At 41.2% G+C, this 12,078-nt stretch overlaps 3 protein-coding genes across 6 annotated transcripts in view; 1 reads left to right on the top strand and 2 right to left on the bottom strand.

The window, feature by feature from the left end:
- LOC112140998 (cadherin-3) overlaps nucleotides 1-4,379 on the top strand; it is a gene marked incomplete at its 5' end in the record, with an annotated part of 4,970 nt that extends 591 nt beyond the window's left edge. The window contains 2 exon segments of the mRNA XM_024264044.2: nucleotides 1,862-2,083; nucleotides 2,867-4,379. Of these exon segments, the coding sequence (XP_024119812.2) occupies nucleotides 1,862-2,083; nucleotides 2,867-2,973 (329 nt within the window).
- The window catches only part of LOC112140997 (RAS guanyl releasing protein 3 (calcium and DAG-regulated)), a 62,410-nt gene continuing 53,695 nt past the window's right edge, over nucleotides 3,364-12,078 (bottom strand). For all 3 annotated transcript variants that reach the window (XM_024264043.2, XM_036215545.1, XM_036215544.1), the window contains exons 16-17: nucleotides 4,528-4,880; nucleotides 3,364-3,817 (exon numbers count right to left, since the gene is read on the bottom strand). In XM_024264043.2, the coding sequence (XP_024119811.1) occupies nucleotides 3,809-3,817; nucleotides 4,528-4,880 (362 nt within the window). In that variant the 3' untranslated portion in view covers nucleotides 3,364-3,808. The remainder of the gene's footprint in view (nucleotides 3,818-4,527; nucleotides 4,881-12,078) is intronic.
- On the bottom strand, nucleotides 7,059-11,554 carry LOC118599717 (ras guanyl-releasing protein 3-like). Of its 2 annotated transcripts, XM_036215547.1 has the most exons (4): nucleotides 10,778-11,554; nucleotides 9,860-9,940; nucleotides 7,659-7,772; nucleotides 7,062-7,572 (listed from the first exon to the last, which is right to left on the bottom strand). In XM_036215547.1, the coding sequence occupies exons 1-4, from the start codon at nucleotides 11,042-11,044 to the stop codon at nucleotides 7,453-7,455; spliced, it is 582 nt and encodes a 193-aa protein (XP_036071440.1). In that variant the 5' UTR covers nucleotides 11,045-11,554; the 3' UTR covers nucleotides 7,062-7,452. The 2 variants fall into 2 exon arrangements, with proteins under 2 accessions (XP_036071439.1, XP_036071440.1); XM_036215546.1 differs by having other exon boundaries at nucleotides 7,059-7,772.

Raw genomic sequence — 12,078 nt, 5'->3', positions numbered from 1 at the left:
CTCTTTTCTCTCATTTTTTACTCTCACTTTTCAAACTTTCATAGAAAAATAGCATTAGGATGAAAACAATTAGCTAATCTGATGAAGATTTATGTAACGCTACCAAGCTCCACGTCTGCTGGAAAACGTCACAGACATCGATGGACTCTATGAACGGAGCTGTGTGACGTATTTCCGGTTTCGAATACGACTCCTTACTCTCTTCCAGCTGTGGCTAACTATATGCGTGGTCTTGGCAAATCTCTGTGTACTTTCCCTGGTATTGGTTTATTTTCGTTATTTCTTACATTGTATGATAGTTTATGATTATATGTATACACAATGGCATCCAAAATGTCAAAGTTCGCCTTCATGAAACACAAAACACCCCACGCTCACAAAACGCTATCATGTACTGTATGATCATGTGACTTCTTGGGATGAAACGTAGCTCTGTTAGAACATTTAAAACCTGTTCAACAGAACATTGTATGTGTAAACGAACTTCAAAGTGACTTTCGTATTACTGATCGTACTCAGCTGATGATGAGGAGCTTCTGCCTTCTTCATGGAGCGATAGCGGCGTGCGCTAACGATAACCTCGCCTCTGTTAAGACGTAGGAAAGGAATCACGTCTCAGACTGATTCTACCTGACACTGAAAATTACATTTACACAAGTTTAAAAAACACTCGGCTGTGGAGTAACTGAAACAGAACTAACGGGTCATAAAGACAAAGACAGCGATAATCATACGTGTATTTCATGCTAGCTAGCATTAGCCCAAATGAAAAGTGACAACGGTATTCACAAGTAATTTTGTAAATACTGCAGTCAGTTCTGAAGTTTTTTTCTTGGCTGCACGGACCCGGAGGAAAGTTTAAGGTTAGGATTACGGTTCCGGTTCGTGTTCCAAATGGTTCCTGATCACGACCACAGCTGCAGCAGCGCTTCATGCTCTAGCTGCGCGCCAGCTAACAGGACTTCATTGAATACTGCGAGTTTTAGCTTTGGATTCACATAAAATACATGAAACAATGCAGTGATCTTTTCTCACCTATAACGTGTTGCCAACATGAATGCCCATCAGTGTTAGAGCTGGTCGCACGTAAGCATGTGCTAAAAACATTAGCATTAGTACTGTTAGCTCTGCCAGAACCCGGGGATCGGAGCTCACTAGCTTGCTAAGCTGTCCACTGGGCGGCTGTGCCATGTTGGCGATCTGTCCAGTGTGTATCCTGCCTTCGCCCAACAGTATCCGCACAGTTTGCGGTTAACTCCGAGACCCTCTTGGGCTGGAAAAATGGACGGAAGTTCAGGATGAAAATTCTCGCATCGAGCAGCCATATTGAACATTTATTTCTACCCTTTGATTTAGTCACTGAAAACATCATGTTCCCACAGCTGAGTCCCTGATTGGTTGACGTGCTGCGCCCAATGCCTCAATTGCGCTGCATCAGATCACATCGTTACATTGACTTGACATTGAAACTTTATGCCAATGCTGCGAGTGCTGCGTTCAGTGTGAACGCACCATTAGTCACATATTTTTTACACGCTTTGGAAGCAGAAATGTCTGGTTTAAGATAGTCTGCATGGTTCAGGACTCGATCTGGACCAGAGGATTTTTCTTGACATTTTGCAAAGAAATGCAGCAAAGATTTGTTTTTGGAAAAAGCCCTTTTTGTTTTTGCTTTATGATTGAGCCTTGTGTAAAATGTCAAGTCGATCACTCTTTTTGCAGTTATAATATGATTCCTGTTTATCTTAAAATTAGAATTATGAATTCATTATTTTAAGATTATTTTATTGTGCTCAAAGACAACGTAAGGATAAATGGATGGACACATTTCAGACTAAAATTTTATTTTCTATCTTTGCAGGAACTGGAGTTGAACTGGTTTTAAAATCCAATGAGTTGAGTGGAACTTACCCAGTGATCCTGAGAGTTTCAGACACTGGTGGTTTGGAGCAGGACTGCTTCATACAAGTTAAAGTGTGCAGCTGTGTGGAAAACGAAAGAGTGTGTGGTCCACTGAGGAATGGTTGGAGTGTGAAGGATCAGATCATCTGGGGAGTAGTTGGAGGAACCCTTCTCTTATCAAGTAAGTTTTAGAAATGGTTGATTTTTTTATTTTTATTTTTTTTAGGATGGAAAGATATTTCGTTAAATTAACCATTTTTCAGCTTATGTCTTTTGAGAAAAAAAAAATCTTGGATGAGGGGTTTCCTGTCAATTAGAATAAGGAGGCATTTCAGTCAGCTAAAGAGTGCAGAGAGATCTGGAAAACTGACAGGGTGGTAGATCTCGAGGATCATGATTGGGCTACTATGGTCAGAGAAACAGAGAATGTGGTAAAGAGGCAGATTTATATAGATCTACACAGTTTTAATATGAAGTGACGGAGAATTCCATCACAGAGGCAAATAGGTGTCTGTGCAAACAAGCTGGGGTGGGAGGAGCAGGGTTTGAGGTGTGCTGTGTGACAAACCACAATCATCAAGAATGAAAGGAAAAATGTATCAGACTGTGGTGTGAGCAGCATGTTGCTGGTTTAGAGACTGAGAGAGAAACAGAGGGCAGAGTTGAAGGTCACAGATGAAGATGTTCAGGTTCTCTCTGGGAGTGATGAGGGGGGGAGGATCAGGGGGGAATCCATCAGAGGAACAACTCATGTTAGATGTTAGAAGGTTGTTTTTGAGTAAATAAGTGTTGGTTGATGTTGAAGTTAGAGGATGAATGGAGGATCAAAGAGGTAAAAAGACTATAGATGGATGGGTCAGATGGGGATCCTCGTTTTTATTGTCTTTTCATTGTTTTTTAACCGTATTAAAATACAAGCATCTGTGTTTTTCTGCCTTCTCATTGGTAATGTTTTCTGTTTCAGTGGTTCTGGCTGTGCTGTATTTTTCCACACGGGAAAGACTGAAGGAACACAAGAGATACTTCATTATTAGATGGAGAAAACAACCAGATACACAATTTCAGGAGTAACGATTGGTCCAATTGTTGGTCCTGGTAATGTCTGAGCTGTTTTGCTTGTATGGTCCTCTCACCAATACCAAGCTAAAGACTTCTTGGCCTGTTTTGCTTTTGCTTTTTGTAAGCCTCTTTTGGGTGTTTGTATGTTTTTAGAATACATGTATGTGCGGTGTGTCTCATGGAGTAAATGCATTTCCCAGATAACCTGGTGAATTCTGGATGAAGCAGTAGATGTGAGTTCCCTCAAAATGTGACCTTTAACACATTTAGCTGATTTATATTTTACATTTTTAAATCAGCTGACAAATTTTGCTGAAAATAAATGCAGAACAGTTCATTCGTGAGCCTGAGGAACTCCTCACCTGTAAATATTCTGGTTTTTAGGGGCAACCGATATAAACCTTTTCATTGATTTCAGTTTTTATTGATGGATTTTTCAGTTGATTGCTGTTTCCTCTGTCAGCTCCACATGCAAATATTTACAAAACAAAACTTTGATCATTTTCCTGTTGGACCAAAGTTTTCGTTTCAGTTCCTCTTTTTACCACTTTCACCTCTTATCCCAGCTGGATTTGAAAGTTAGTTCCTTTGGAACAATCCTCTGAGCTGGATCTTATGCACAATTGCATCCTGTTTAATTGCTGCACCAGAGTCCATGTTTTGTGGCGCTCCATCCGTGTGCCGTACAGCAGTCGTTCCTCAACCACCGAGCTGCATGTCCACCATGTCTACTAGGTAACCTGAGGTCACCGAAGGGCGACTTCCAGCAGCTTAGAGCCTTCCTCAGTGAGAAGAACCTCCTTGTTCTGGTTCCGGTCGTACAGAACCAGCTCTTGTTGCAGCTAAGTCAGCTGTCCTAAAGGGGCAAAAAGAAAAACTTTATTTTTTTTTTTTTTGCCTGAAATTCTCCCTACCATCCCCATTCCTCTAAAAGAGCCACTAATTCAGGGGTTTTAACATAACGGTTTTCTACATCATGTAGGGGACACTTCCTTGTTTCGCCTGCGGGTGGTGCTGTTGCACCTTCATGTTCCTTTTTCACCCTCTGGGGACGCTGTAGCTCTCCTGCAATCTTGGCGGGCTTCCTCTTTCTGCTCAGTTTCCTCTGTGTTGTTATAAGGTAAGCAGCATAGCCATTTTGTCCTGTGAGTTTTTACAATTATTGATTTTCTAATGTTCAGTTTCCTCTGTGTTGTTATAAGAAAATAAAGAGCAACAAGGTCTGCCACAGATTGTATGCCTCTGGTGCCTCTTCTTCCTACAAACACGGCCACCCGCAGTACATCGGGCTCCAAGGAGGAGGGGCCGCGTGTGGACGTAGAAAGACCGGGCTACAATCACAAAGTTCTTTTTCTTCAAAATGCATTTTTGCATCAGCTCCTGTTTCACAATGATTTAAATAAAGAAATACTCAGAAAGGGAATTTTAAGCTTATTTTTTTGTTCTTTATCCATGTTCTTCATCATCAGAAAAATGTCACAAGAACCAGATAAAACCTCCAAAATACCATTTTCTTCAGTGTAGACTTTAAAGAATCTGGTTGTGGCAGCGGTGCTGTTTGGTTACCTTCTTTAGGTGTGGCGTCCCGTTCTGGGTGGACTCTGAGCTGCATTCAGAGGAAACGGGTCGGTGCTGAACTTTCAGGTTCTCCCAGCAGGCTAAACCTTTACTTTTTGATGCTTTTCTGTGAGTTCTGTATTTCATTTTCGGAAAAGTGTGCGAGCCGTTCTCTGTGCCCTCCCAGCTGAGCTCGGCCCACAGAGGCTCGGTCTGGGTGGCCTGGGTGATGGTGGCCCTCTGCAGGCGCACAGAAATTCTCTGGGCTGAGCCGGTCATCAGGGTGATGGACGGATGTGACGGGATGTCCAAAGCTGGAACAGCAGAGGGGACAGCAGGGAACTCGAACACATCGTCATCGTCTGAAGAAAAAGGGACAGGAAGACCATTTAGCATTATTTTTCCTGAGCGATCTGGTTCAGTACGGCCCGGTAAGGAGTGGTACAGTATGGTCCAGGTAATTTTGCCGAGTGTTTCTTCTCAGCTCGTCTTTTCTTTACTTTAATTTTGATACACTGTGTTAAACAGGAATTTAATGTTGCTTGAATAAAGATTGAGCTGCTAGAGTTCTAATGTCATCCTCACTTTTTGCCAATCAACGGGGGCAACAGTGGCTCTGCCTCAACCGTCTCGTTCCATTTTTTTTATGGACCTACAACAGATGGGGGCCCTCAAGAGGTACGGGTCAGTACAGTTTAACTGGTTCCTTTTACAGTGGAAATATCAGACCAGACTGAACTGTACTGGACCAGACCGCTCAGTGGAAACCAAGCTTAAGACAATATGTGCAACTATTGATGCAGATCTTTGTGGAAAGTTCTCTTTGGACATTCTTTGGCTACATTCTCAGATTTTCTTCATCATCTCCCTCTGATGATTATTAGAAATCAAACAAACGTATACTGTATGAAAAAATACAAAAAACATGTTCATAGAGACTATCTGGCACTTTTAAATTCTATAACTCATAAACCAAATTCTCTTAATGACCCAAATTAGAAAGAGTTTAAGGCAGTTTGATTGAATTTCAGGCGTAAGGGATTTGTGCAGACCACATGTGATTGGGAAGTGAGGATGACCTTTACATGTGGGCACTGAGGGACTGCTGGGCAGCGAGCTGTGACTCAGTCTGGCCAGAGAGACGCTGCTCATGGATCCGGAGCGAATCAGTTTCCTGCAGGCCAGAACCAGCAGCTCCCGGCATTGTTTATGACAGTTCACGCCACAGTCTGCAACACAAACACAGATGAAGTAGATCGCTCTTTGATTTCAGATGTCAAAACATGAAAAATGACATTATAGAAACAGCATGAGGCCACGACAGAAGCACTACGTATTTTTGCTCTCAACGTTTGAGGACACAAAACATGAAGTTTGAGGTGATTGTTTTTCTGTTTTTCAGATGAATGAAAATGTACCTTTGCACTTGTATCCTTGCTTGATGATCCCCCACAGCTGAGATTATATGAGAAAGAAATACATAAAAATAACTTCAGCACAGTTTCCATTGTAAAAAGCTGTCTAAACTATTATATCTGATGGCATTTTGCCATTTTATCAATCTTTAAAGATTTAAGTTTAAAAAAGTGAAAATCATGAACTGCAGACACGCACAAATCCTGCACAGTGATCACAGAAAGTGGGCTTCAGGTAGGTCATCTCCTGGAAGTTGTGGATGAATCCTGGTCCCATCTTACTCTGCAGCAGCGGGTTGGCCCGGAGGAAGTACGCCATCATTTCATCCTTGCTGATTAATCCATCCCTGAGGAAGCTTGAGCAAACAATGGAGGAGTGTCTTCACAGATGTCCTCACTAAATTTTGAATGAGAATAAAGAAAATCTGTTTTCTGGTTCGGAACAGTGTCAGCTCAGACCGTGCTCCCCAACCACGGGGCTGCGGACCAGTGCCAGTCTGTGGATCAATTGCCACTGAGCCACGGAAGAACTAATAAATTATACCCGTATTTTTTTTTCTTTAGTCCTGGAAATCTTTTATTTGGAAAATCGATAAGATTTTCCACTTTTAATGTAAACATGCCTAGGATAGCACAAGGGTTAAATAGATCTACTTTTATGGGGCGGCTGTGATGCAGTTAGGCAGGTCAACTTCTGATCAGAATATTGGAGGTTCGGTTGATGCCTTGCCTGCCCATGTGTCATAGTGTCCTTGGGCAAGACATTAACATTGCCTCTGGTGGAAGGCTGGCGCCAGTATTTGGCAGTGGAACCGCCATCCATGTGTGAATGTGTGAATGGATGAATGGGACTGTGAACGTAAAGTACTTTGGGCGTTCAAGGAAGGTGCTAAAGCCAGGGGTGGTGCTACCACCACCAATTTTTTAGACAATATTAGAATAATTTTTTAAGCATTTCAAAAATAACAGAACAATATCTTAAACAAAATCTTGAACCCCTCAAATTATTTGCTTTGCCCCCATATTATGTATGCTGGCCCATTGGGGCATCGGCGCTCAGATCTTAGCCAAAATCCAGCTGTTTTCATGTCAATGGACACAAATCAATATTGAAGTAAAAAAAAACTGTTTAGAGAATATTTAGACAAAGCGGACAAGAAGATGAATGAATGAATGTTGTTTTGAAGTCTAAGTTTGTCGATGTATATTTGATCTCCTATTGAGCATAAACTCCATATATTAGTAGTGTATATTTGTTTTTCAGAAATTTCTACTTTCTCTTTTGCAACAGCTTTACATTAGTAATAGCACCTCAGCTAAACTAACTTCTGTTTTAACATTATTTATAATAAAAATAATAAAACTGGTTGAAATACTTTTTTTTTTCCTTTTTTGGGGGGAATGTTTCTACATGTTGTTGCTGTTGTTTTGTTCCCACCTCTGTGAAGCTCCTTCACCGTCTGTGTTTCAGGGCGGCCGAACACATGAAGCTGTTTGAAAGAGAAAGAGGGACTTGCACTCACTGATCTTTGTCCAAAACACAGAAGGAGTCCAGAAATGGGAAGTTTGCAGCAATGTTTTCAAAGTCTTCCTGAGAGATGTAACCATCGTGGTCGTGGTCGTAGTTCCTGAACACGGACTGTGAAAAGAGGAACAAAAGAAATTGTTACCCAAAAATGAAACGTCTGCCTTAGATTTGAAAAGTAAACTTGAAGCGTTTCTTACATCCACGACCTTCCGGATGTGCTTGTTGACCACAGAGGGGTCTGGTTTGGTGGTGACACCAGAAGCCCAGTACAGGGGGACCAACGGCTTGTTGGGGGTCGTTGGGGAGGTAGGCTGACAAAAACAAGTGCCAAAAATAGCAAAATATGAGCCCCATACAGCATGTTAACTACGTGTACAGAGCTCTGGATAAAACAGGATGTGAGGGTTTGCGTGAGATGGTGGTTGCAGCTGGGTCTGCAAGCACCAGCTGCGGCGTGCGTGCATGTGGATCCCTTGCGAAGACTCTGGCCTACAGCGGGGATTCAGGTGCCGGTGGTGGAGGACTGCAGCAAAAAGCCTTCCCAGGGAGCAGCGGGACAGCGAGGTGGAGAGGGGCGCGCTGAAGACCAGCAGCAGAGGGGTGTGGTTGCGACCCACCCCTCTCTGAGCTAAGTACCCTCTCCGTCTCCCCTTTTTAACTATCCGAGGAGACCTTTCCAAACCCATTTTAGATCATTTTATTGCATGCTTTGGGTTTTAATTGACTTTTATCTTGTTTTTATTTTGTTTTATGTGTTTTAGACTGTTTGGACTGTGTGCTCCTTGGACTGGGTTTGGACTGCGTGCTCTTTGGACTAGGATGTCAGCGTGGACCATTTGTGCCTGGACGCTTTTTATTGACTCTTCTCCTTTCTTTTTTTAATCTTTTAATATATTTATTTTTTAAAACCCTGTGGACAAAATAAACTTTCATTCCCCTGAATTGGTCAAACCTGGTTGTCCTGACTCCTGCACGGCATCCGATCCCTCTCAAAGAGTTGGAACCTACGACTCGTGACACAAACATGTATTTTATATTATCCTCAGTAATCTTTATCTGATTCATCCTTTGGTCGAGCAGGTTACTTGAGCGAAAAAACACCGTTCAGAACCAGACAGAGACGACCACAAACACTTGGCTCACAGTTGTGTCACAAAATTAACCACGAGGAAGCCAAAGAGTAGCCACGCATGCACAAGGGAACATGTGGAGGCATATTTTAAAGTATCTTGCTACAATACAACTATTCACGCTAACACCATGTACCCTAAGAAAAACTTACAACAGAAATCAGGTTAAATTTTAGAAAAAAGATAAATAAAAATCTACTGATAAAAAGCAAAAATGTGCCTCTGTTTATATAGACTTCTTAACCAAAGCATTTGGTTCAGTCGACCACCTGTTTTTAAAGAAAAGGTTAGAAAGTATTAAGCTGAAATGATTTCTCGGAAAGAACTCAGAGTTAAATGGATGGACCAATTTTTTTTTTTGTTCCTTCACTGGTTTTAGGTGTGCCACACGGGTCTGTTCTGAGTGTTCTCCTACTCGGGATATACATTATTTTAAATTGTAAATATCCTAAAGTTATCCCTTTGTTTATTGTTTCTAATACACTGGAACCGTATTCATAAGACTTGTGCTGCTGACCTCTTGGCCAGGTCACCCTTGAAAAAGAGATCCTGATCTCATCATGTTTTCATCTGGTCAAATTAAGGTTACAAACTTATAAGTGTTTCTGGGGTTTGTCATTCCTCTATGTGTGTGGATGTCCATTTAAAGTCTCAGCTTACTGGTCGTTACGTGATAATATTTTTAAGCTGTTCAAAATTTTAGGCTGGCTTGAATCACTTAGTTTAAGCGCATCTTATGCAGGATATCTAAAGGACCCTAAACCCAATCCCAGGACGTAATCGTATAAAGCACCTACGGAACTAGAACTTTAAAAATTAAAAAATTTCAAATCCTGATTCTCATATCTAGTTCTCAGATTGATGCCATTATAAAGTCCTGGAAATTAAATCATTAGCTTTTGTTTTTTAACCCTTGTGCTCTCTTATGGGGTCCAGATGACCCTATCCTTATATTAGTGTGATCCCTCACCTGACAAAGGTGGACAGGATTTTAGGTCTGCTACAGACACCAGTGAAGATGAAAAAATCCTTTAAAAGAAGTTTAGCGTGCTGTCTGTCTTGTGGGGTCCAAATGACCCCAGTTTTAATGTAAACATGCCTAGAATAGCAAATTAAACTTGTAGTAAATGTCTAGGATCTGTGTAATGTTTTGCCTCTTTGCCAGGACTCCCTCGGTAAAGACACCTTTCCTGGTTAAATAGTGGTTAACAGAAAAATACAAATATTTTAACTTTGCTTCCTTCTGATTTCTGTTACCCAAAACTTACCTGGGATTTAGGGTTGCGTGGTTCCCGAAGCAGGGATAGCTCATAAATCTCATCTTCTGTGTAATAAAGATCTAAAGAAAGCTGAGAAACAAAAAAATGCTCTGTTAAGCAAAAGTCACAGCAATTTCTTTTAAAACAATAAATGACACGTAAAAGAATGAAAGGTTTTTACAGATTCATTCGTGAATTTGTAAAAACATATATTTATGGAGCCAAATCAGGGTCATAAAGATTTAAAACCCAAATAAAACAACTTGAAAAATTCCAGCTGAAATATTGGTGTTAAGCTAAAAAAAAGAATTTATGGTTGTGTCCAAAATTCCTCCCTAACCCCTAACTTCTAAAAAACTGTAGTGCAGGACTATCCAGTGCCCTGTATTTTATAGGCAATTTGGACATGATGCTCACTACTTTTCTTGTTTTTCAAACGCCGGATATGGCATCACCGATGTCACAAAGTCAAAATTAAATCCATACGAACATTTCACAACGTTTATGATGAGTCCATTATGTTCTGATGGTGAAAATGTGGATGGTTTGTCAAAAAAACACATTTAAACATGTTTTTTGTTTGAAATAGTTGAACCGCAATGCATTGTGGTCAATATTCGCTAATTTTGTGAGCATCGATGCACGCTAGTTTTTCACAAAGACTTCTGGAAAATTTCTAGTGCACTCGATTTTGGAATTAGTAGATTCGGACAGCTCTAGAAAATGACAAATGCACTATGTAATTCAGCACATTATCCTGAGCTGAGTGTGGCTTTTTCAGCTATGTAGGCTGAATAATGTCACATTATTTCTTATGAAAATCTGACACAGACTCTAGCAGAAAAAAAAAATTACAGTGAGGGTGGAATCATAATACCAGACCTCAAAAGCCCCCATTAGTCTGACAGGAGGGACTTCATCTCTCACCGTCAGCAGGTAGATGAGGTCCATGTTGGGTTCCACGTGGGCCACGGCGCCCTGGAGCGACACCAGCTCATTGAAGGTCATGTAAAGCTGATGCATCTTCACGAGGTTGATCTTGTTGCTGTCGCCCACCCAGTCAGGAAAGACCACATGCACCGCAATCAGGTCCTTCAGGTGCACGCCCAGAATGGGGATTTTGAAGCCTCGGCATTCGTTGAAGGCCTTCCTGTAGCACGAGTAGTTGTTGCTGGAGGAGACCAGCTCAGTCATCTCACTCCAGATCTGGGACAGGAGGGGGCACGCATTTGAAAACGGGACAGGGGTTTAGTGGTAAAGTCAGAGGAGAAGTAGAACAAGAGCAATCAGAATCTGTTCATTTGTTTGTGTGAACATAAATGCTGAAGCTTCAGTCACATTCTTAGAAATATTTAAATCTATTATCTTAAGAACACAAGAATCTTTGATGAACGTTTGCTCCCTCTGTCGCTTATTTGTTGCTCTATAAATTGCTCTAAGGAGCCATTATCAGGCCTTTACCTTCACACCTGGACAGAATTCAGCTTTTCATCCAAATAACCTTTCAGAAGAATTTTGTGTGTGATTTAAGTCAATAATGAGGTAATATCTCCCTCTTGTGGTCATTATAGCTACACTTTAAAGTACTTTTATTCATTCTAAACATTATTCTGAGATGTACATTCTACCGAAATTTTTGTTGTGAATTTTCTCAAGGATCCAGATTTTTAAAGTAGTTACCAGCTGAAATATAATTTATAGTCATGAAAAACAAATAATCAAATGAATCTTAAAGCACTTTTCTTGAGTCGGGAAATGGAGCTGTGGCTCAGGCTGCCCACCACAGCCATTAGAGCAGGGGTATTCAAATCCAGGCCTCGAGGGCCGGTGTCCTACATGTTTTCCAACCAACCTTCCATTGAAGCTCCTTATTGGCTAAACATACCTGATCCTGGAAATTAGTGGCAGATAAGGCAGGATTTCTGGAAAACCTACAGCAGAGAGGCCCAAATCCAGACCTCGAGGGCCAGCTTCCTCTGTGTGTGTAACTTTAGAGTGTGTAGACAGGCCCCGCCCATTCTAGTTTATCACTTAGTCCTGGTTGTTTTATGATGTTGCCTCCCTCTGTTGCCTTCTTCTTCTCCCTCTCGCCCCCACCCATCCCCCACCCTCTTCCTTTTTTCCGTCCGGTCCAACAACAAAGAAAAATAACTAAATAAATAAAATAAAACATAATCAATATGAATAAAGTTTAGCATTAAATACAACAGGGGTTTATACTCAATAAA

Source organism: Oryzias melastigma, linkage group LG15 (assembly GCF_002922805.2).
Source record: "Oryzias melastigma strain HK-1 linkage group LG15, ASM292280v2, whole genome shotgun sequence".
Taxonomy (NCBI): domain Eukaryota; kingdom Metazoa; phylum Chordata; class Actinopteri; order Beloniformes; family Adrianichthyidae; genus Oryzias; species Oryzias melastigma.
The sequence above is the reverse complement of the archived record's forward strand: the minus strand, read 5'-3'. Positions and strand labels throughout refer to the sequence as shown.

Excerpts from the sequence above, each read along its gene's own strand:
- LOC118599717 (XM_036215546.1), bottom strand. The coding sequence starts at position 11,044 with ATGACTGAGCTGGTCTCCTCCAGCAACAACTACTCGTGCTACAGGAAG. Across the intron at positions 9,941-10,777 it reads ACCTCATCTACCTGCTGACG|CTTTCTTTAGATCTTTATTA; the intron begins GTGAGAGATGAA and ends TTTGTTTCTCAG. Across the intron at positions 7,773-9,859 it reads CACGCAACCCTAAATCCCAG|CCTACCTCCCCAACGACCCC; the intron begins GTAAGTTTTGGG and ends TGTTTTTGTCAG.